Consider the following 25,240-nt stretch of genomic DNA (forward strand, 5'->3'; position numbering starts at 1 on the left):
TACAAGACAGTGAACTGTCTTAAAAGTAAAGAGATAGTTGGATGAGATTTATCTTACAATAACTATATATTCCACTAAAATATCTTATGATATGGATGTTAGCTCCAATTTTCATCCAAATAATTCATATCCATGTATAATTTGAGGAATTTTCCACCCTAAGTAAAAAAAAAATTAAATAAAAATTAAATAGAGTTTGTAATTATTTTAGGAACTCAAGTAGATCATGTGAGAATATGTTTGAACGTATTTTTAATAAAAATGCAAGAAAAATATATTTTTCAAGCAGGAAAATTTATTTGAAATTTTAATATTTTTCATGTCTTTCTTGTAATGACTTTTAGAAGAAGTATTAAGTGTTAATTCATGTTTTCTAACTTTAAAATGATTATTTTATTTTTTAGTAAAACACACTTTTTAAGCATTTAAAACCATTTTTAACCCTACTTTCCAAATGAGTTCTTAGTTGATATCATATGTTTATTTGTTTTTCATTGTTGGTTAAAATATTATATTAAGTTCGACTAAGATCTCAAATCCCATTAAATATGACCAATTATCATTATTATTTCCAAGGGTAAAATATCATGTCAAGTTTGACTCAAACTTCAAATCCCATTCAAACTCAAAGTTCAAGTTGCAGTAAGCATGTCAAGTAGCATTATTTGACGACTTTGAATCCTATTAAGACTTAAAGTTCAAATCCCACTAAGCAAACCAATTATCATTATTTGACTTAGATTTCATATCTCACTAAGATTTGGGCTTCATATCCCACCAATTATCATTATTATTTCCAAGGGTAAAATATTATATCAAGTTTGACCCACTTCCAATCCTATTAAAGATGGCCAATTGTGGATAAAATATTATATCAAGTTTGACTCAAACTTCAATCCCATTCAAACTCAAAGTTCAAGTCCCACTAAACATTCCAATTATCATTATTTGACGACTTTGAATCCTATTAAGATTTAAATTTCAAATTCCACTAAATAAACCAATTATCATTATTTGACTTAGAGTTCATATCCCACTAAGATTTGGACTTCATATCCCATCAATTATCATTATTATTTCCAAAGGTAAAATATTATATTAAGTTTGACTATGACTTCCAATCCTATTAAAGATGGCCAATTGTGGGTAAAATATTATATCAAGTTTGACTCAAACTTCAAATCCCATTCAAACTCAAAGTTCAAGTCCCACTAAACATGCTAATTATCATTATTTGATGAATTTGAAGCCCATTAAGACTCAAATTTCAAATCCCACTAAACAAACCAATTGTCATTACTTGACTTGGAGTTCATATCCCACTAAGATTTGGATTTCAAATCCCATTACATATGACCCATTATCATTATCAATTTCAAGGGTAAAACATTATATCAAGTTTGACTCAAACTTCAAATCCCATTAAAACAACCCACTATTATTTTGAAGGGAAATTGAATGGACCTATATATATATATATTTTGGCCTTGAATGTTTAATTATTTTCTATTAATTCATTAAGAATTGTAAACTAAGCAACAAATATGCAAAAGTTTTAATTGTTCTAAGGTAATTGAATTGGTAGGTATATTCAATAATTGGATTTTCTTGTTCTTTTAGGTCTATAAAAAAACCATAACATAAATTCTCTTTTATATGCATTCAAAAAAAGAAAACCATATCTGTGATTGTTAAATCCATCTGGACAAATTTATTGTCATGTTAGACCCATGGCCTAAGTCTTGTGTATTTTTTTTTATTTTTTATTTATAGAATCATATCTTGTATATTTTTTTTGTTTTTTTTTTCATATGTTATTATATATTTAAAAAATAGAGTAGGAACATTTTCATTTTAAATAAGTCATTTTTATAACATTTAGCGTACAAATATATATACTTGAAACTTAGGTAATCATATGCCTTAAATGTGTAAATTTTAATTGATGACTAAGAGATCATTTTTGTGTGTAAATTTTAATTGATAACTAAGAAATCATTTTTGAAATAACCATTTTCTATTTGTTGATGAAGAGATCTAGACTTTCCCATTGTTTCATAAAATTCAAAATTCAAAAACTTCGATGTTGAATTAATAGAAGCCAAAAGTATTTATTATTATCTTTAGGTTTAAATGGTGAATGTAATTTGATTGTTCGATAATGAAAATGACTAAAGTGTTAAAATGATTCTTTTTTACAAATATAATCTTATACTTATCATATGACCTGAAAGATAATGTTAAAGAATTCATAGAGGAAATATTTAAAGAGGCAATACAAGAAACTCCTTAGAAAAAATAATGAGTCTAAAATTCTAAAATAACAAGATTTTAAGACCAACATAATATAAGCTCTATAAAAAAATATTCTATATCTAGATTTAGTTTCCCCAAAATTTGTTAAAAAACATAACCAATAAAAGTTGTTTTAAATACTAAAAATAATACAATAAGAATTAGTCATTTTCTATTTTTGGTGAAAACGTCTAAACTTAAGTGTTGTTTGATAAAATTGAAAATTAAATACTCAAAAACTTTAGTGTTCAATTAGTAGAAGTCAAAAGTATTTAGTATTAGGGAAATTATAAATGCATCCTCCTAAACTCTCTTTGCATCCATCCTATTTACACATCCACCTAAAAATTGAAAACTTATTTATACATCCACCCTAAAATTTAAAAATATCCAAAACACTCTTCTCATTATTCTCTCTAACTTCTTCTTTTTTTTTTTTTTTTGCAACCTATTTCTTCCCATCCACACACCCTAGCTACAAATCATCATACTTAAAATTTATTTGATATCAGAAGATTGTAGACATGTTAATAGCTAATTTCATTTTTTTTTTGTTTGTTTGCTTTTTTTTTTTTTACATTTTGTTTTAATCCATGTAACATAGAACATGAAAATCTTTTATGGCTAATTCATATATAATTTTATTTAAAAAAATAGTTGAAAATTAATTAATAGTTTACATTAATGCATCATTGTCACTTTCTTTGTTTATATATATATATATATATATAAGATATTTAGTACTACAATTTAATAAATAGAAGTTCATATATAGTTAGCTTCAATTGGGTCACTACATCAACTAGGGTCATTGGCATGGATGACTAATAATGTGAATATTTGGTCAAGATTCCTTGATCACAAAAAATGATAAGAATTTAGCCATTTAGTGAATTTTCTATCCTATTAAACATGACAAACATCATAATTGAATACGAACATTTGGTCAAGATTCCTTTATAACAAATAATGATAAGAATTTAGCCATGTAGTAAATTTTCTACCCTATTGAACATGACAAACATCATAATTGTGTATTTTTCTTTTTTCCTTCTTTTCTTACATAATATTATTTGAAAAATAGAATAAGAAAATCTACATTTTAAATATATCATTTTTTTTATTATAAAATTTAGTGTAGAAATATTCCAACTAGCATTATTAAACTAATGTCGCTATGCTTAACCTTGCAAAGATAATAACTTTGAGTTCTAGATTTAAAAAAAAAAATTAAGTAAAAAAAACAAGAATTATTAGTGGGATGGTGTGATATCCCATTTACATGAAAACATGTTACACTTGTGATTTAAATAGTCATATATCTTAAAATAAATGTAGTTTTGATATAAATTTTACTTTCTAAAGAGGAAAAAAAAACTAGGTTACCTAGCATTATCATAGTTATTCCTAAACTCTTAACATAAGGAATTCAGTTATTTATTTCTTTGTTCTTTATAAGATATATAGCACTACAATTTAATATAATGCTCAAAACTAGTTCACTTGAATTAGACCACTTATATTGCATCGTTATCACTTATATATATATAAGATATTTAGTACTACGATTTAATAAATGGAGGCCCATATATAGTTGGCTTCAATTGGGTCATCTACATCAATTAGCATCATTGGCATGGATGACTAATAATGTGAATATTTGGTCAAGATTCCTTGATAATAAATAATGATAAGAATTTATCCATACGGTGAATATTCTACCCTATTGAAAGATATATAACACTCCAATTTAATATATTGTGACCATATCTAGTTCACTTCAACTGGACTACTTATATTGCATCATTTGTCACTTTCTTTATTTTTATTTAAGATATTTAGTACTATAATTCAATAAATGGAGGCCCATATATAGTTGGTTTCAATTGAACCACCTACATCAACTAGGATCATTGGCATGGGTGACTAATGATATGAATATTTGGTCAAGATTCCTTCATAACAAATAAGAATCTAGCCACGTAGTGAATTTTCTACCCTATTGAACATGACAAACATCATAATCGAGTATTTTTCTTTCTTCTTTCTTTTTTCATAGAATATTATTTAAAAATAGAAGAAGAAAATTTACATTTTAAATATATCATTTTTAAATAAAAAAAAATTAGTATAGAAATATACCAACTAGGATTGTTAAACAAATGTCCCTATGCCTAACCATGCAAAGACAATAGCTTTGAGTTCAAGATTTTTTAAAAAGAAGTAAAAAAAAGAATTACTAGTGGTGGTGGTGTGATATCCTATTTACATGAAAACATGTTACACTTGTGATTTAAATAGTCAAGTTAGGCAAAGACTTTAAAATGCGTCAAGCATGAACAATTATTTTAGTCGTTTTTGTTATTCAGAAGTTGACACTACCTATCAAAGTCATGAATGTATATGAGAACTATGGGACAAGTATTTTTTAAGATGATTTCAAGTTGGGCAAAGACATTAAAATGGGTCAAGCAAGAGGAATTATTTTGATCATTCTTGTTATTTATGAATTAATGCATGTAAAAACTATGAGACAAATATTTTGTAAGATGATTTCAAGTTGGACAAAGACTTTAAAATAGGCCAAGCACAAGAAATTATTTTGGTCATTTTTGTTATTCGAAAGTTGATACTACTTATCAAAGTCATGAATGCATGTGAAAACTATGAGACAAGTATTTTGTAAGATGATTTCAAGTCGGGCAATGACTTTAAAACAAGTCAAACACAAGCAATTATTTTGGTCATTTTTGGTATTTGGAAGTTGACACTACCTATCAAAGTCATGAATGCAAATGAAAACTATGGGACAAGTCTTTTAAGTAGGGCAAAGACTTCAAAACAGGTCAAGCACGAGCAATTATTTATTAGAAATTAATTAGTTTTAAATCTCTTTACTTAGTATAGTTTTTTGCTTATAAGTTTTTATCATCATTTTAAATTATTATTTTAAGTTAAATGTTGTTATTTGATATATTTTTTATTTAAGTATTTAGGCTTCATTTGAATATGTTTTCTATTTTTGTTTCTAAAAATATAAATTTTTATATAAAAGTAGAAACTTTTATACAAAAAGTATGAACTTACTTTATATTTTCAAAAATTGCTTCAAAAAATTTTAAAGTTTGAAGTAGTAACATTTTTTTAATACCTCAATATTTAAAAACAACTACATTTTTTTGTAAGACTTTAAGAATTTTTTGTATTTTATATAGAAGCTACTACTACTTTTTTAAATAAAAATAGAAAAGAAGAACTATATCGAAATGGACACTTAATTATTAGTAAAAATGAGTTAATTGAAAATAAATGTATAAATTGTAAGCCAAGTAACATTTTTCTTGTGAGACATTTTGTAAAACCATTTAATTCATGAACCCATGCATGGTCCATTCCCCAACTAGAATAGTTGATTAATTAAACAAAAGGACCTAATTTTTAAACCTCATTATGGCTTTATTTATTGTTTTTCATCTATATATTATTTGTGATGATAGTTGTGTCATTTTCAATCTATGCTTGATGAGTTTCTTTTACTTTCTCATCCCAATTTTTGTGTATTAATTTTTTTTCCTAATAGCTACTTAGATGTACAAGTCTAGAGTGAGAATGTTTAAATTACATATAGGAGAGCATTTTTACTTTAATCAATCAATCCTGAATAATGGATGTGAAGTGGTTTAAAAGTTTTTGAAATGATTTTGAAGATGGGTTTGATGAACTAATTTAGTGCTTTAATTTAAATACTTAGATATAATAGGAGAACAAAAGGGAAGGACATGAAAGAGAAAAGAAATGATTACAACTATGATTAAGATTAAGATTTGATGAAGAGAATTGTTAACTCACCTCAAGTCTCTCTACCATATTGTTTTTTGTTAGATACTAAATCATGTGTGAATTGATTAAATACTCTCTTCTTCAACCTCTCAACTACACTATTTATGATTCTCCTAAATTGATTTTACCTTATCTAAAATTTGAATAAAGTGAATTTGATTAAAATTTTTAAGAACCAAGGAAGTACATAATACTAGAATTATTGCATCAAATGAAACAAAATTATCAACCTAGTTTAAAATACTAAGAGAAATTTATGATTTTTATAGAAACCGTTCAAAAAATGCATATATAAAACAAACGTGAATAGAAAAAGGTAGATAACATTGATGGTAGTGTATAAATATAAGTTATAACTGGATTCCTACCATCACTTCTTCTATAAAAATAAATAAACAAAGAAAGAAAAGAAAAGAAAAACATTCCCAAATAGCAAAGGCGAATCATCTAACAAAAATTCCAATCCTTTGACCTCAAGTACATATCACCTTTAAAAAGCATTGAATATTTGAATAATGCAGGTCCATTGATGGTGATGTCAAGACAACTATTAGATAAGAAAAATGCATGTGTGGTACTACATGAATCTTTATGTGGTAATGTAGGTCCATCAATGGTGATGTTGATACAACTCTTTGATAAGAAAAATTCATGTGGTCTTGCATCTTTTATGTGGTAATGTACGTCCATCAACGGTGATGTCAAGACAACTGTTTGATAAGCAAAATGCATCCTATATTTTTTGTGGTAGTGCACAAAAGATTTTTCCCTGGTTTTTGTAATTCTTTTGAGCCTCACTAATGTGATAATCTTGTTGAACGACCTTATGTCCCCAAAATAATTTTTTCAAAACAAAATTTAAGGCTATGTTGGTTCTCCGAAAATGTGTGAAAATATGAGAGGAAAAGTAGAATGAAAAAAAAGTCAAAGAAAATAAAAATAGAATTTAAGTTAATAAATTATTTTTATATGATACTTAAAACTCATTAAGTTTTGTTAACTCTTCTATATAAACATTAAATAACTTTAAAATGTATAAGTTTCTAATTATATTTTTTTGTTTTATTTTTATATTTTTCATAGTACAATCAAATATGAAAAAAATCATTTCCTAAACAAATTTTTTTTCCTAGCACTTTTCTGAGCCAAATATAACGAAAATAAGAAACATGTTTACAAAATTTTCAAGTTAACTTTAGGACTGACAAAGACTTTAAAATAGGTCAAGCATGACCAATTATTTAGGTTGGTTTTGGTAACCCGGAGTTGTTGAGTTCATAATAACTTTATTATTTGACAGTACTTTATCATTTTTAACTATAGGTTTAAGTAACATGTCATTGTTTGATAATTTTTATGTAAGCATTTATGTTCCATTTAGATACATTTGCTATTTTTTATTTTTAAAATATAAAATTTTATGTAAAAAAGTCTAAATTCATATATAAAAAATATGGACTTACCTTACATTTTGAAAAATATTATTCAAAAAATTTAAAATTCTAGATAGTAATTTTTTTTTTTTAATATCTCATTTTTTCAAACAAGTTTAAAAAGGCCACTACATTTTGGATATAAGACTTAAGGACTTTTTATATTTTATATAGAAGTTATTACTATTTTTATTTTTAAAACTAGAAAACAACTCCATCCAAAAGGACACTTAATCATTAATAAAATTAATTAATTGAAAGTAAATGTATAAATAGTAAGCTAAATAACATTTTCCTTTTGAGACATTTTGTATGGTAATTTAATTCATGGACCCCATGTATGGTCCATTCCCCAACTAGAATAATCGATTATTTGAACAAATGAACAACCTCATTATGGCTATATTAATTGTTTTTCATCTATTATTTGTGATGATAGTTATGTCTTAAGATTCAAAGACTTTTTATCTTTTGTATAGATGTTATTAATATTTTTTATTTTTAAAACTAGAAAATAAGAACTCCATCCAAATGGACACTCAATTATTAGTACAATTAATTAATTGAAAGCAAATGCTTAAATAATAAGCTAAATAACATTTTTCTTGTGAGACATTTTGTATAATAATTTAATTCAGGGACACCATGAATGTTCCATTCCCCAACTAGAATAATCGATTATTTGAACAAAAGAACAACCTTATAATGGCTATATTAATTGTTTTTCATCTATTATTTGTGATGGTAGTTGTGTCTTAAGACTCAAAGACTTTTAGATTTTCTATAGAAGTTATTACTGTTTTTATTTTTAAAACTAGAAAATAAGAATTTTATTCAAATGAACACTTAATTATTAGTACAATTAATTAATTTAAAGCAAATGTATAAATAGTAAGCTAAATAACATTTTTCTTGTCAAACATTTTGTACAATAATTTAATTCATGGCCTCCATTTATGGTCCATTCGCCAACTAGAATAGATGATTATTTGAACAAAAGAAAAACTTCATTATGGCACGACTATATTAATTGTTTTTCATCTATTATTTGTGATGGCAATTGTATCCTCTTCAATCTATTCATGTATCAACTACAAACATTGGTGAGATTATGTTACTCCCTTAGTCCAATTTTTGCATTTTTTTTTAATAGCTATTCATATATAAAAGTCTAGGTTGAGAGTGTTTAAATTACATATAGAAGATACCATCATCTTTACATTATTCAATCAATCATGAATAATGGATGAGTGGAGCCATTTGATTTTTTATTTTTTATTTTTTATAAACATTTACTGATTTTGTAAAAATTAATTTAATTTTAAATCTTATTAACTTAATAAAAAATAAAAACGTGATTTATATTATGATTGATTTTAAATAGAAGCAGTTTTCATATAAATATAAGTTCTTTTTAGGAAAAAAGTTTTAAGTCCCTTTACCTAGTGATAACTACTCCGTAGCATTGATGATGTGAGTTATCTCCCTTGAATGATTTCTTGATAAGAATTGTTGATAAAAACAAAAAGAATTGCATGATGTTTCTATCCTATTAAAGTTAATTTTATCAAATGCATATGGATATGCATGTAAGATTTGCTTCACAATTAAGGAATTGTTTTAATAAAAAATAGTATAAAATTGATTTAGCAATTAAGAGTCAATAGTCCAATTCACTTCAGATTTAAATTAATATGTGATATCATAGTTTTTATAACAAAGTAAATATGTTTTTTATTTTCATATCAATGAGTTTATTTTTATTTTCAATTATTATGTTGTTTTCATCTCTAAAGAGCTCTTAGGAGATTGAGTGGTCTTTTGTTTGAGCTTAAATTTGAAATACATGCTAGTCATGGAACACAATTTTTTAAAGTTAAAAAGCCCACTTTTATGCATCTCTAAATCCCATTATTTAAGGCAATGAGCTTTGTCTTCAACCAAAAAAAGATAGTTGGGTGAGATTTGTCTTATATATAAATATATGTATATCTCAGCAAAATAAGTCACTAACATGATATGGACAAAGCTCCAAATCTTATCCAAGTAATTCATATCCACATATAATTCGAGGAAGAATTTTCCACCATTTAGTAAAACTTTTTCAAAATTAAAATTAATTTGCACTCATGTTAAGAATTTTCCACCATTTAGTAAGAGTATTTCTAAAATTGTTTTTAATAAAAATACTAGAAGAATGTATTTTTGTAAAATGAATATTTATATGAAATATTAGTATTTTTTATATTTCTTTTATCCTTTAAAAGAAATACTCATCAAGTGTTTATCTAAGAAGAAGCACTTCAAGTGCTTTTAATAAAAATTAAGAGCACTTTGATAAAATAAAATAAAATAAGTGTGGGATTGAGCTATATAATTCTTTTCAATTCCATTAGTTGTAGACAAGGAAGTAGTTGGATATCAACACCAACTAATGGGAATGTTGGATGTATCCAATTTAAGTCTATAACAAGGTTGCTATCTTCACAGGTTTTCTCTAGGATGAATCCGTTTAACCAGAGTAGTTGGAGTAAAGTGTTTCAGTGTGAAATGATCCTGGCGTTCCTATCATTTGCTGATTACTTTCAGCCTAGGTTCTTCCTGCTCAAGAATGTGAGGACCTTGGCGTCTTTCAACAAAGGACATGCATTCTGACAAACTCTAGTTTTGTAGAGTAGTCTATGAAGCATTCATCAGCATTATTAGATTGTAAATTCCCATCTTGGTCTTGAGCTATGGTAGGGCCACAGCTGTTGAGGGTTTTGCAGATTTTTCCAAAATTTTGTAACATTGAATCAAATCCCATCCTGTTGGGTCCCCGTGATGTGATTTTTCACAAAACTGGAAAACCCAGACAGGGTTTAGAATTTAGGAGGCCAGAAAATATGAGGATTGAATTGAATATGAGATGTATTGACTCTGATTGCAAGGCTGAAATTTGAACAAAAAATAGAGGATTTTACACTCTAGGAGGGTAAACGTTCTATTAAAAAAAAAAAAAGAACAAAAAAAGAAAAGAAAAATATGTTCCCATATAGCAAAAACAAACTATCTAACAAAAATTCGAATCTCTTTTTACTTCAAGTGCATATGGCCTTTCAAGAGCATTGAGAATTTGAATGATGTGGGTCCATCACTAGTGATGGCAAGCCAAGTGGGCTTTAGAATGGCTTGTCAAGACAATTGTTTGATAAGGAAAATGCATGTGTATGTGGGTCCTGCATCTTTTATGATGTAATGCCCTAAAGATTTTCCTTTGATTTTTGTGATTCTTTTGAGTTTCACAAATGCATTAATCTTGTTGAACAATTTTTGTGACATCTCACGTCGGAAAGGAAAAAAATCTCATGATGTATATATGTTGGGCTCCTCTTAACCTTAGAGATGCATTTTAAAGCCTTGAGAGCCCCTTGGCTTAGAATAGACAACAAATAAATGATTGTGTGTCTTATTTGGATGTAACACAAAGTGAAAATTTGGTAGTCCTTAGTCCTTGTCGTGGTCCAAATACTAGTTCCTTAAGACTTCCAAATGAAAAAAAGCATGTCTATATTTTTCATAGATGATGGGTCTCACTTATAAATTCTAAACGCCTTTAATAAAAATGATAAACATCAACCACAAATTATGCATTTGTATGGGAAAGAAGAAGAAGAAATGACAACTAATTTGGTTTTAAAATATAACATAAATTATTTATAAAATATTAAGAGAAATAAGATAGTTCATATTGTAAGGATAAAAATTATGAAAGAACTAATAGAGTTAAAAGAGTTTATTTCTCACATGGCAAAATAGTTAAAAGAATTTAATCCAAACAATGAGTAATGTTTGTCAAAGTGGACTTCCTGTATCAACTAGGTTGTTGACGTGGGCATATTTGGTCCTTACTTCTTAAAATGAATTGTAATTATTAATTTTAAACAAGTTATATTTAAAAGTGCGTAGAGTGAAAAAGGAATATTTTTAATTATTTCATATGTAATTGTAGGTGTAAATTTTAATTAAAAAATTCAGAGCATTTTGATAAAATGAAATAAAATAGGTGTGGAATTGAGCTCATGTATATAATCCTTTTTAACTCCATTAATTGTCAATGAAGGAGGTGGTTAGATGTCAACACCAACTAATGGAAATGTTGGATGTATCACATTTAAGTCTATAAATAAGTGTTTCATCTTCATCCTTTCCTCCATGTAAGCCTCTTAATAACTTCATTTCTACCAATTCAACGATGGCCCTTGAATATTCTTCATCCTACTCCTTACTCTCTCGACTCATTATCACTCCTTACTTCTTCATATTTCTCCTTTTCCTTCTGTACTCAATATCATCATTCCATGTCACTTCTATATCTACCTCTACACCTTCCACTTCTCTTTTAAAAGTTGAACAAGATCAAGAAGCATTTGCTCTTCTAACATGGAAGGCCAATTTTGATAATCAAACCCAATCTTTCCTCTCTTCTTGGTCTGGACACAATTCTTGCCATCACTGGTTTGGAGTAACTTGTCACATGTCAGGAAGTGTCTCCAATTTAGAACTTGACAATTGCGGTTTGAGAGGTACACTCCACAATCTCAATTTCTCATCACTCCCTAACCTTCTCACTCTTAATCTTTATAACAACTCCCTTTATGGAACCATTCCAATCGACATTGGTAATCTTTCCAAACTAATCACAAATCTTAACTTTGCTTTCAATCATTTTACTGGTGTAATATCTCCTCAACTTGGATTTCTAACATCTCTTAGCGTTCTAGCATTGTCTTCTAATAATTTCAGAGGCCCAATTCCTCCTTCCATAGGTAACTTGAGGAACTTAACTACTTTGTACGTTCATAAAAACAAACTATCTAGTTCTATTCCTCGAGAAATTGGATTGTTGACATCACTTAATCATCTTTAATTGGCAATTAATAGTCTCACTGGTCCAATCCCTCCATCCATAGGAAACTTGAGAAACTTAACCACTCTGTATCTTTTTGAGAACGAGCTTTCTGGTTCCATCCCTCAAGAAATTGGATTGTTAAGATCTCTTAATGATCTTCAATTGTCAACTAACAATCTCATTGGTCCAATCCCTCCTTCCATAGGTAACTTGAGGAATTTAACTACTTTGTACCTTTATGAAAACAAACTATCTGGTTCTATTCCTCAAGAGATTGGATTGTTGACATCACTTAATGATCTTGATTTGTCAATGAACAATCTCATCGGTCCAATCCCTACTTCCATAGGTAACTTGAGAAGCTTAACCACTTTGTACCTTTATGAAAACAAACTATCTGGTTCTATTCCTCAAGAGATTGGATTGTTGACATCACTTAATGATCTTGAGTTGGCAACTAATAGTCTCACTAGTCCGATCCCTCCATCCATTGGAAACTTGAGAAATTTAACCACTTTATATCTTTTTGAGAACAAGCTTTCTGGTTGTATCCCTCAAGAGATTGGATTGTTGACATCACTTAATGATCTTGAGTTGTCAAATAACAATCTCATCGGTCCAATCTCTCCTTCCATAGGTAACTTGAGGAACTTAACCACTTTGTACCTTCATACAAACAAACTATCTGGTTTTATTCCTCAAGAGATTGGATTGTTGACATCACTTAATGATCTTGAGTTGGTAGTTAATAGTCTCACTGGTCCGATCCCTCAATCCATTGGAAACTTGAGAAATTTAACCACTTTATATCTTCTTGAGAACAAGCTTTCTAGTTACATCCCTCAAGAAATTGGATTGTTGACATCACTTAATGATCTTGTGTTGTCAAATAACAATCTCACCTGTCTAATCCCTTATTCCATAGGTAACTTGAGGAACTTAACCACTTTGTACCTTGATACAAACAAACTATCTGGTTCTATTCCTCAAGAGATTGGATTGTTGACATCACTTAATGATCTTGAGTTGTCAAATAACAATCTCACCGGTCCAATCCCTCCTTCCATAGGTAACTTGAGGAACTTAACCACTTTGTACCTTGACACAAACAAACTATCTGGTTCTATTCCTCAAGAGATTGGATTGTTGACATCACTTAATGATCTTGAGTTGTCTAATAACAATCTCACCGGTCCAATCCCTCATTCCATAGGTAACTTGAGGAACTTAACCACTTTGTACCTTCATACAAACAAACTATCTGGTTCTATTCCTCAAGAGATTGGATTGTTGACATCACTTAATGATCTGGAGTTGGTAGTTAATAGTCTCACTAGTCCGATCCCTCCATCCATTGGAAACTTGAGAAATTTAACCACTTTATATCTTCTTGAGAACAAGCTTTCGAGTTACATCCCTCAAGAAATTGGATTGTTGTCATCACTTTATGATCTTGCGTTGTCAAATAACAATCTCACCGGTCCAATCCCTCCTTCCATAGGTAACTTGAGGAACTTAACCACTTTGTACCTTGACACAAACAAACTATCTGGTTCTATTCCTTAAGAGATTGGATTGTTGACATCACTTAATGATCTTGCGTTGTCAAATAACAATCTCATCGGTCCAATCCCTCCTTCCATAGGTAACTTGAGGAACTTAACCACTTTGTACCTTGGTACAAACAAACTATCTGGTTCTATTCCTCAAGAGATTGGATTGTTGACATCACTTAATGATCTTGAGCTGTCAAATAACAATCTCACCGGTCCAATCCCTCCTTCCATAGGTAACTCGAGGAACTTAACCACTTTGTACCTTCATACGAACAAACTATCTGGTTCTATTCCTCAAGAGATTGGATTGTTGACATCACTTAATGATCTTGCGTTGTCAAATAACAATCTCACCGGCCCAATCCCTCCTTCCATAGGTAACTTGAGGAACTTAACCACTTTGTACCTTGGTACAAACAAACCATCTGGTTCTATTCCTCAAATGATTGGATTGTTGACATCACTTAATGATCTTCAATTGGCAATTAATAGTCTCACTGGTCCAATCCCTCCATCCATTGGAAACTTGTCTGGCTTAAACTTTTTGGCCCTTTATTACAACAGACTCAGTGGTGCCATTCCTCCAGAAATGAATAATATCACTCATTTGAAATCTTTGCAAATGGCTGAGAATAACTTCATTGGTCACCTACCACAAGAGATATGCCTTGGTAATTCTCTTGAAAAAGTTTCAGCCCAAATGAACCATTTCACTGGTCCTATTCCAAAGAGCTTGAAAATTTTCACTAGCTTATTCAGAGTTAGGCTTGAAAAAAACCAACTTACTGGAGACATAGCCGAAAGTTTTGGTGTATACCCTAATCTAAATTATATTGATCTGAGCAATAACAATTTTTATGGTGAGCTTTCTGAGAAATGGGGGGAGTGCCACATGCTCACAAACCTGAACATCTCCAACAACAAAATTTCTGGTGCTATACCACCTCAACTTGGGAAAGCAATTCAACTGCAACAACTTGATCTCTCCTCAAATCATCTAATTGGGAAGATCCCAAAAGAATTGGGTATGTTTCCCTTATTGTTCAAATTGTTGCTAGGCAACAACAAACTTTCAGGAAGTATTCCTCTGGAATTGGGAAACTTATCCAATCTTGAAATCCTTGACTTGGCATCAAACAACTTAAGCGGTCCAATTCCTAAGCAACTGGGAAACTTCTGGAAATTATGGTCCTTGAACTTGAGCGAGAATAGATTTGTGGATGGCATTCCTGACGAAATTGGAAAGATGCATCATCTTGAAAGTCTCGATCTTAGTCAAAATATGTTGACAGGAGAGATGCCACCGCTGCTTGGAGAATTACAGAACCTGGAAATGTTGAATCTCTCCCACAACGGGCTCTCTGGCACCATCCCACACACGTTTGATGATTTGATAAGTTTGACAGTTGCTGAGATATCCTACAATCAATTGGAAGGTCCTCTCCCCAACATCAAAGCCTTTGCTCCATTTGAGGCATTCAAAAATAATAAAGGTCTGTGTGGTAATAATGTCACTCATCTCAAGCCATGTAGTGCTAGTCGAAAGAAGGCCAACAAGTTTTCTATTTTGATCATAATACTCCTTATTGTGAGCCCTCTATTGTTCTTATTTGCTTTTATTATCGGCATTTATTTTCTTTTCCAAAAATTGAGGAAGAGAAAAACCAAGTCTCCAAAAGCAGATGTTGAAGATCTATTTGCAATATGGGGTCATGATGGGGAATTGTTGTATGAGCACATCATACAGGGGACTAGCAATTTCAGTTCGAAACAGTGTATTGGCACTGGAGGATATGGTACTGTTTACAAGGCTGAGTTGCCAACAGGTCGGGTTGTTGCTGTGAAAAAGCTTCACTCATCAGAAGATGGAGATATGGTTGATGTGAAAGCTTTCAAAAGCGAGATTCATGCTTTAACACAGATAAGGCATCGCAATATCGTCAAGCTTTATGGCTTCAGTTCATTTGCAGAGAACTCGTTTCTGGTTTATGAGTTTATGGAAAATGGGAACTTGAGAAACATTCTAAGCAACGATGAAGAAGCAGAAAAATTAGATTGGATTATGAGGCTAAATGTTGTTAAAGGCGTGGCTAAAGCTTTATCCTATATGCACCATGATTGCTCACCTCCGATAATTCATCAAGACATATCGAGCAACAATGTTTTGTTAGATTCAGAATACGAAGCTCATGAATCTGACTTCGGCACAGCTAGGCTTTTAAAGTCAGACTCATCTAATTGGACTTCATTTGCAGGAACTTTTGGTTATACTGCTCCAGGTACATTTTGCTTAGTGCCTTGCTTATCTCTAAACGACCTCTATACATCATATGTAACTTGTATAATTTCTTAGCAGAGCATGACCTAATCCTCTTTGCAGAACTTGCTTTTACGATGAAGGTGGATAATAAAACCAATGTTTATAGCTTCGGTGTTGTAACATTGGAAGTAATTATGGGAAGGCATCCTGGAGAACTAATCTCGTCCCTGTTATCATCAGCGTCCTCATCATCCTCATCTCCATCAATTGTGGACCATCGCCTATTGAATGATGTGATGGACCAGCGCCCCTCACCTCCTGTGAATCAAGTGGCTGAGGAAGTAGTGGTTGCAGTGAAGTTGGCATTAGCATGCTTGCATGTTAATCCCCAGTCTCGACCAACTATGCAACAAGTTGTTCGAGCACTCTTAACACAGTGGCCACCATTTTCAAAATCGTTCCACACTATTACGTTGGGTGAGCTGCTGGGTCATGGTCATGGGGGTGAAACTAGCTGAGGATCCTCACTTCTCCATGTAAATTTGTTATAAATTGCTTATTACTGTAAAAGATTATATTGGGTAGAGTAAGAAGATTTTTCAGGCCTGAGGAAGTTTCAGCAGATAAGGCATGCTGTTATGACATCCATGATGTGGGTGCAAGCAATCGTGCATAATTTCTCGTGTTTTTTTTTGTTTTTTTTGTTTTACTTTTATTATAATATAAAACTATAATTATATTATTTGCCTAAGATATTTGAAGGGTGGAATGTGCAGGTTATTCAGAAGCATGATCTGCCATCATGTGATGTCCTTGCAACCTTTGGAATATATTTTTCTTTGAAGGGCCCTTCAAGCAGGTAGTTCATTTGTATCTATATCAGCTAAATAGTCGTATTTGATTACATTTATGTTAAAGAACGTGATGATTTTACCTCCTGTTACTTCCAACTCTGCAGGTGTATCAGTAACCAAGTGGGCTACTGAATATGAAGAGCCTGCTGGGGATGCATTCAAATTCAATCATCCAGAATCATTGATGTTTATTAACAATTGCAATGTGATCCTGAGGTGAATGATTTCATTAACATGAAAATCTCGTTTTCTCTGTCTCTCAATTTGTAACAGACCCGTAAATTGGTTGTGATGCAGGGCTGTGGTGGAGGAGTGCGGGAATACCAATGACTCTGTCTCTACTTCTGAGGCTGCCAAATAATCTGCATCACCGGATTCTTGGACAGTTGATTTTATTAATTGGAGGGGCCTCCATTCTAGGTTTGATCAGCTTCTGCCCTGTTCTTTTACTCTATTCTAAGAGCTAAAACAAGGCTGCCATCTTCACGGGGTTTCTCATCCTGGCCTTCTTATCCAAGTAGCTGGAGTAAAGTTCAGTGTGAAATGATCCTGGCCTTCTTATCCTTTGCTGATTATTTTCGGCCAAGGTTCTTCCTGCTCGAGAATGTGAGGGCCTTCATGTCTTTCAACAAAGGACAGGCGTTCCAACAAACTCTGGTTTGGTAGATCAGTCTAAAGCATTCATCAGCATTATTAGATTGTAAATTCCCATCTTGGTCTTGAGCTATGGCCACAACTGTTGAGGGTTTTGCAGATTTTGTTAGACTATCAGAATCTTCAGCAGAAAATCTAGGAGTATCTGCACCAGTTCTTCACTCCATCCATTCTCTTACCAATTCAAAATAATCCAGTTGTTAGCATAATCTTCTCCTACAAACGTGTATTTGGTTGTTGACTGTATTTTATTGTTCCTCATTATACGCTTGATATTTTCAATTGTACAACTATAAATCTAATGGAAAACTATAGGCTGAGGTGTGTTAGCCAAGCCAATCAATCTGTTGAATAGTTATATTTTACATGGTATCAGAGCCACATCCTATAAGCTCACGCTTATCAAACGATCCTTTCTCAAGCTTCCGCATCATCCAAATGGCCAACACCAACGACATCTCCATCCCTGAACCTATCCTACCTCCATCCACCACCACTATTTCTGTTAAGTTAGACGGCTCTCACAATTATTTGGCATGGAAAATGCAGTTCCTTAATCTTCTTCGAGGACACGACTTAGTTGGCTTCATTGATGGTACTGACACATGTCCTCCAAAAAACCTTGCCTCTGGTTCAGTAAACCCTACCTATGTTGTTTGGCAGAAGAAAGACGTTTGTCTCCTTGGATGGATCCTTGCATCTCTTTCGGAAAAACTTGTTTCCACTGTTTATGGATTGGAAACATCTAAGCAAGTCTGGACTACCCTGCAGACTCGTTTTTCCTCTCAATCTCGTTCTCGTATTTCCCATCTTAAACATCAACTTCAAGCATTGACTCAAATTACCAAATCTTGTTCCGAGTATCTTGAAAATGCAAAAAATCTTGCAGATCAATTGGCAGCAGCTGGTAAGCCTGTTGACGATCAAGACCTGATCTCCTTTCTTCTTGGTGGCCTGCAATCATCATACACACCGTTTGTCACATCTTTTAATTTTGCATCCCGTAACACTGACTTCACATTCGAAGACTTTCAAGTCTAATTACTGGGTTATGAAAATCTTCTGGGTGTTAATCAATCTGTTCCTGGCATGGATAGTACTCCTTTTGCATTTGTTGCAAACAAATCTAAGGCACCTACTTATGGGAAAAAGAAAGGACCTCCACTCCATCCCACAAAAATGCAGAATACAATTTCCTCTAATTATTGGCCACACCAGCAGACTAGATCTACTCCTCCACAACTCCTCAATAACCACCCGGTTTGTCAAATTTGTGGTAAATCTGGGCATACTGCTATAGATTGTTTTCACCGTTTTGATTATTCATATCAGGGTCGTTTCCCTCCTCAAGATCTCGTGGCAATGGTGGCTGAAACTAATGCCACATTTGATCATCAAGCCTGGTACATGGATAGCGGCGCCAATGCCTATATTACATCAGATGCAACTAATCTCACTCATTTGCAGCCCCTTCGTGAATCAGAAATTGTAACTGTCGGAAATGGTTCAGGTCTGCAAGTTCTAAATACTAGTTCTACCACCTTTAACTTCGGCCAATCCAATTTTCATTTAAACAAAATTCTCCATTGTCCTCAAGTAGCTACCAATCTTATCTCTATCAATCAATTTTGTTTAGATAATAATTGTTACTTTATATTAACTGCTAATGATTTTATCGTGAAGGAGAACCTGACAGGCAAAACTCTACTTCAAGGTGTGGTTGAAAACGGCTTATATCCACTAGCTGGGTGCAAGACTTCTCATAAGAGCCTCACATGTCTTTCTGCAACAATAGGGGTTCGAGCTAATGCAGATACTTGGCACTCCAGACTAGGACATCCCTCTAGTATCATCTTAGATAGTCTGTTTCATTCAAATAAACTCTCTATCAAAGGTCCTTCCAATAAAATAGAGTTTTGCTCAGCTTGTCAACTTGGCAAAGCTAAGAAACTACCTTTTCCAGAGTCTAGTCGTCAGTCCTCTGTTCCTCTTGCTTTAATCCACTCTGATGTATGGGTTTCCCCGGTGCAATCAACTGGTGGTTGTTCCTACTATGTTTTGTTTATTGATGACTATTTGAGATATTCCTGGCTATATCCTTTGCACAGAAAATTTGATGTGTTTGCAACTTTTGTTAAATTTAAAACCATTGCAGAAAATTTTTTCTCAACATCAATAAAACAAATCCAAATAGATAATGGTGGAGAGTTTACTTCCAACCACTTTAAAACTTTTTTGACTGCACAAGGGATACACCATAGGTTGACTTGCCCACACACTTCTCAACAAAATGGAATTGTTGAGAGGAAACATAGACACATCCAAGAAATGGGACTAACACTTCTAGCCCAATCAAGCTTGTCCCCCTAATATTGGGTTGATGCCTTCCTTACTTCAGTGTTCTTAATAAATAGATTACCTACCAAAGTCTTAGATAATGTGACACCTTACTTTTTACTTCATAAAACTGAGCCAACTTATATGGACTTGCGAGTTTTTGGATGCGCTTGTTATCCACTCCTTTGACCATATAACAACCATAAGTTAGCATTTCGAAGTAAAAAGTGTCTCTTCCTAGGCTATTCTAACTGTAAAAAAGGATATAGGTGTCTTAACTTAGCAACTAAGCGGGTATACATCTCACGCCATGTCATATTTGATGAGAAATCTTTCCCAGCTAAGGAACTTGCTGAGAACACCACATCTCGAAGAACAAACTCTACTGCAGGTAATCCATTGATAATTCTGAGTTCAGTTATATCTAGTAATTTATTATCTAACATTTCTGCAACTGTGCCACCTCAAAATGATCATTCTTCTCCTTCAGTTGAAATGCCAATTCTTGCAGCCTCAAACTCTGCACACCCATCTCCACCTCCTGCATCCAATGATTATTCTCCTATTCCTCCTCCCACTTTAAATTTTGACAATTCCATTGACCCAGAAATTGTCATTCCACCAATCTCTCATTCTCCACAGGTGCCGCAAGAACCTGATAATACCTTCAACAATCCAATTGTCCAGCCTACCTTCACTCAAATTCAAACACGTTCCAAAACAGGTCATTCTCGACCAAAATCATTTCATGATTACAAATTATTCTATAATACCCGACATCCTTTGCAAGCTTTTTCTGCAGTCTTGGATACTCCTGAACCAACCTCCTACACTCAAGCATGTTTAGATCCACAATGGCATGCTGCCATGGGAAGGGAATTTGATGCATTGATGGAAAATGGGACTTGGTCTCTATGTCCTCGTCCACCTGATAAACACATTGTCCGGAACAAATGGGTATACAAACTTAAGAGGAGACCAGATGGCAGTATTGAACGTTTTAAGGCCAGACTTGTGGCCAAAGGGTATGATAAAAAATGTGGTGTTGACTACCATGAAACCTTTTCACCCGTGATTAAGCCAACTACTATTCGTTTAGTTTTGGCTATTGCTGTTCATTTTCACTGGCCCATTCGACAATTAGATGTGTCAAATGCATTTCTACATGGCTTTCTAGATGAAGAGGTGTTTATGGAACAACTAAAAGGTTTTATTGATGAGACCTACCCGAACTATGTTTGCAAATTACATAAGTCTCTTTATGGTCTTAAACAAGCCCCAAGAGCCTGGTTTCGACGATTATCACAACAACTCATTGAGCTTGGTTTTCAAGAATCTGTCAATGACTACTCTCTGTTTACTCTACATACTGAAAATGTTAGACTTTTTGTCTTAATATATGTCAATGATATTTTGGTGATAGGATCTGACACCTCTGAAATTACCAACCTCATTCAACATCTGCAAAGTATTTTTCATGTCAAGGATCTTGGTCCTTTGTCTTATTTTTTAGGTGTGGAGGCTGATAAGAGCTCACAAGGACTACACTTAAGTCAAACCAAGTACATTTGTGATCTCTTAGACCGGACTCAAATGGCTGGTGCCAGGCCACTTGCATCGCCTACGGTGGCAAGTACCAAACTGTCCAGTACAGAAGGGGAACTAATATCTGATCCTTCTACTTATCGCCACATCATTGGGGCCCTGCAATACTGCACAATAACACGTCCCGATATTTCTTATGCTGTTAACCAGCTATGTCAGTATATGCACCAGCCAAGGACTCCACACTAGCAGGCTATGAAGCGAGTTCTTCGCTACTTAAAGGGCACTGTAAACCATGGACTGTTCTACACACCATTTCCTCTACAATTACATACCTACTGTGACTTGGATTGGGTAGGCAATCCAGAAGATAGAAGGTCCACTAGTGGCTATGGCGTTTTTCTGGGCAGAAACCCGGTTTCTTGGAGTTCCAAGAAACAAACTGTGGTCTCTCGTTCGAGTACCGAAGCTGAGTACCGTACAATGGCACTTGCTACAGCTGAAGTTTACTGGCTTAGAATGCTTTTCAAAGAATTGTCTATTGGTCTAGTCCACATACCGACTATATGGTGAGATAACATTGGGGCAATTGCACTCGCTTCAAATCTGGTGTTCCATGCATGAACGAAGCACGTAGAGATTGACTATCATTTTATTCAGGAGAAAGTCTGCAACAATGATATTAAAGTTCAACATGTCTCAACCGTGGATCAAATAGCGGACGTCTTCACCAAAGGCCAAACTACACAACGTTTTTAGTATCTCAAGAGCAAATTAATGGTTTGTCCAAACCCCATTAATTCAAGGGAGGGTGTTAGACTATCAGAATCTTCAGTAGAAAATCCAGGAGTATCTGCATCAGTTCTTCACTCCATCCATTCTCTTACCAATTCAAAATAATCCAGTTGTTAGCATAATCTTCTCCTACAAACGTGTATTTGGTTGTTGACTGTATTTTATTGTTCCTCATTATACGCTTGATATTTTCAATTGTACAACTATAAATCTAATGGAAAACTATAGGCTGAGGTGTGTTAGCGAAGCCAATCAATCTGTTGAATAGTTATATTTTACAAATTTTTCCAAAATTTTGCCTCTAACATTGAATCAAATCCCATCCTGTTGAGTCCCCATGATGTAATTTTTCACAAAACTGGAAAACCCAGACAGGGTTTAGAATTTAGGAGACCAGAAAAAGATGAGGATTGAATTGAATACGACATGTATGGACTCCAATTGCAAAGCTGAAATTTGAAGAGAGAACAGAGGATTTTACATTCTAGACGTGAGGGGCTTGTATCTAGGAAAATAAAGTGGGAGCTTCAGATAAAACTCTTTGAAGTCTGATATGGAAAATTTCTATTCTGTGTCTCACAAGATATACCTCTGGTATCAATAACACTGGAGATTTGAAGACGCGTCATGGAGACATGGGCCTAATTGCATGGGCCGTGCTCCTTAAATTTGGGGCAATCATCCCAAGATACTTCAAGCATCATCATCCTCAATGGTTTTATCTTCACATCCCGATCCAGATTGTGGGTTTTCTTCTGGGTCTTGCTTCTGTCGTCCCAGGAAGGACACTCTACAATGGATTGGAGTCCGATCACATTCTCAAATTCAAGGTTCACAGACCCCTCGAATCCTTGGTGTTTTTCCTTAGCATTCTTCAGGTTTGTTTTTGCTCGGGTTGGGCCTTTACTCGACATTAACTAAATATATTTCTTCAAGCATGATGAAAACCAAGTTTTCTTCTTCTCAGGTAATGGCACTGATTCTACGACTAGACAAGACATCCAAACCGCGCAAGTACTGGAACTGGTAACATCACTGGATAGGGAGAATTGCTCTCTTCTTGGGAGCACTGAATATTGTGAATAGACTTTGAGTGGCAGAAGCAGGCTCGGGGTGGAAGACAGGATATGGGTTTCTTGTGCCCTTCATTCTTGTAACAGTTAAGTGTCCTTGAGGCTGGGGAGATCCAAGAAGGCAGATGCGACTCCTGTTTTTGGATGCGATTGGGATTTTTGTTCATGTGTCTGCACCTTTTCTAGGGCTCTAACATGAAATCTTTACAGTTTTTTAATAGATTGTTGAGAGAGTCATAATTCCCAAAACTGTTGAAATCACCTTTTTTTTTTCTTCCTTTATTTATTTATTTATTTTTAATGCTTATCAGCATGAACTGAGTTTTTTGTTATTATCTTCCTTCGAAATGGGTGACAAACTGTATTTTTTTGTTAAGAAGAAACAAGTAACTCAAGGAAAACATGATCCAAAGAGTAGATGAACATATTAAACAGAACCACTTGATACACTTGGTTCAATTTGATAAAAAGAGCACTTAAGCACCCCCAATAACAAGAATAAATATATATTTAGGAACTGAAGATAACTAATATCTGTTTGAAAGTGTTTTTATAAAGTGCTTTTAATTGAAGAGTTTCTCTTAAAATGTTAAACCTTGCAATACATACATACTGCATATGTCTAAACTCTTATTAACCTGTAAACATATTTTAAAGATATAAGGGTCCCTTTGGGAATGGGTCTCAGGCCCCACCTAATATGCGTTCTACTTTATTGTGGACTATAAATGATTAATTTGATTCTTTAATACTTCCAAATGAAAAAAAAAGCATGTCTATTTTGTTCATAGGTAATGGGTCTCACTTAAAGATGAACTAAGATAAGCATCAACAACAAACCATGCATTTGATTGAGAAAGAAGTAGAAGAAACTATAGTTAATTTGGTTTTAAAATTTAATATAAATGATTTACAAAATATTAAGAGAAATAAGAAAGCACATTGCTTGTTGCTTAGTCCTGTCTAAGGATTTATGTGTTTGTTTTCTTTTTAAAATTGTAATTGGAACAAGGTCAAATGGTAAGTTTTCCATTTGTTACTTCAACATATTGTGGGTCTGCTCAATAACGTTTTCAAAAATAGTTTTTACAAATCAATTTTTAAGAATAGCTCCTAAATGTTTGGAGTAATAAAATTCTATTAGGAGTCAAATTTAAAAAAAATAAAAAATAAAAAAATAAAAAATCTCAGTCTCTTCTCTATGGAAGTATTATGCATTGATATAGAATGCAAAAGTTATCGGTCTATTCTCCATGTTTCCTATTGCTCTAAAAAAAATGTTGATTTTTTTTTTTAAATTTTTTTATGAGAAGTCCTCTCATTTTTAAACAAATTTTTAAAAAATTGTTTTCAATCCATTTAGATGATTATAGCTTGATACGAAAAATGTTGGAAAGTAGAAAATTTTCAAACTCTAGTTATAGCAGTCTATGAAGCATTCATCAGTATTATCACATTGTAAATTCCCATCTTGGTCATGAGCTATAACCACAACTGTTGAGCATTTTTGCAGATTTGTTCAAAATTTTGTCTCCAACATTAAATCTAATCCCCTCCTATTGGGTCCTATCATGTAATTTTTTACAAAATCGAAAAACTTAGATAGGGTTTAGAATTTAGGAGGCCAAAAAAACATGAGGACTGAATTGAATACGAGATGTATTCAATGACTATAGCACTTGGACCATGAGATGTGAGGGAGGGAGA

The 25,240-nt window shown here is 32.6% G+C and overlaps 2 protein-coding genes across 2 annotated transcripts; both read left to right on the plus strand.

The window, feature by feature from the left end:
• Window positions 1–11,802: 11,802 nt before the first annotated feature.
• Window positions 11,803–16,793, plus strand: LOC117926879 (MDIS1-interacting receptor like kinase 2-like). Its single transcript, XM_034846175.1, has 4 exons — window positions 11,803–12,229; window positions 13,385–13,859; window positions 14,508–16,294; window positions 16,396–16,793. The coding sequence occupies exons 1-4, from the start codon at window positions 11,803–11,805 to the stop codon at window positions 16,791–16,793; spliced, it is 3,087 nt and encodes a 1,028-aa protein (XP_034702066.1).
• A 6,264-nt stretch (window positions 16,794–23,057) lies between these two features.
• LOC117926258 (cytochrome b561 and DOMON domain-containing protein At3g07570-like) lies at window positions 23,058–23,651 on the plus strand. Its single transcript, XM_034845341.1, has 2 exons — window positions 23,058–23,338; window positions 23,428–23,651. The coding sequence occupies exons 1-2, from the start codon at window positions 23,096–23,098 to the stop codon at window positions 23,488–23,490; spliced, it is 306 nt and encodes a 101-aa protein (XP_034701232.1). The 5' UTR covers window positions 23,058–23,095; the 3' UTR covers window positions 23,491–23,651.
• Window positions 23,652–25,240: the final 1,589 nt, after the last annotated feature.

Source organism: Vitis riparia, chromosome 12, assembly GCF_004353265.1.
Source record: "Vitis riparia cultivar Riparia Gloire de Montpellier isolate 1030 chromosome 12, EGFV_Vit.rip_1.0, whole genome shotgun sequence".
Lineage (NCBI taxonomy): Eukaryota > Viridiplantae > Streptophyta > Magnoliopsida > Vitales > Vitaceae > Vitis > Vitis riparia.

Bases quoted from the DNA above. Each gene is read 5' to 3' on its own strand.
- LOC117926879 (XM_034846175.1), top strand. From the start codon at position 11,803: ATGGCCCTTGAATATTCTTCATCCTACTCCTTACTCTCTCGACTCATT. The intron at 13,860-14,507 runs GCTTTCGAGTTA...GGCAATTAATAG, and splicing joins TTATATCTTCTTGAGAACAA to TCTCACTGGTCCAATCCCTC. The intron at 16,295-16,395 runs GTACATTTTGCT...TCCTCTTTGCAG, and splicing joins TTTTGGTTATACTGCTCCAG to AACTTGCTTTTACGATGAAG.
- LOC117926258 (XM_034845341.1), top strand. From the start codon at position 23,096: ATGGGCCTAATTGCATGGGCCGTGCTCCTTAAATTTGGGGCAATCATC. The intron at 23,339-23,427 runs GTTTGTTTTTGC...TCTTCTTCTCAG, and splicing joins TTTTCCTTAGCATTCTTCAG to GTAATGGCACTGATTCTACG.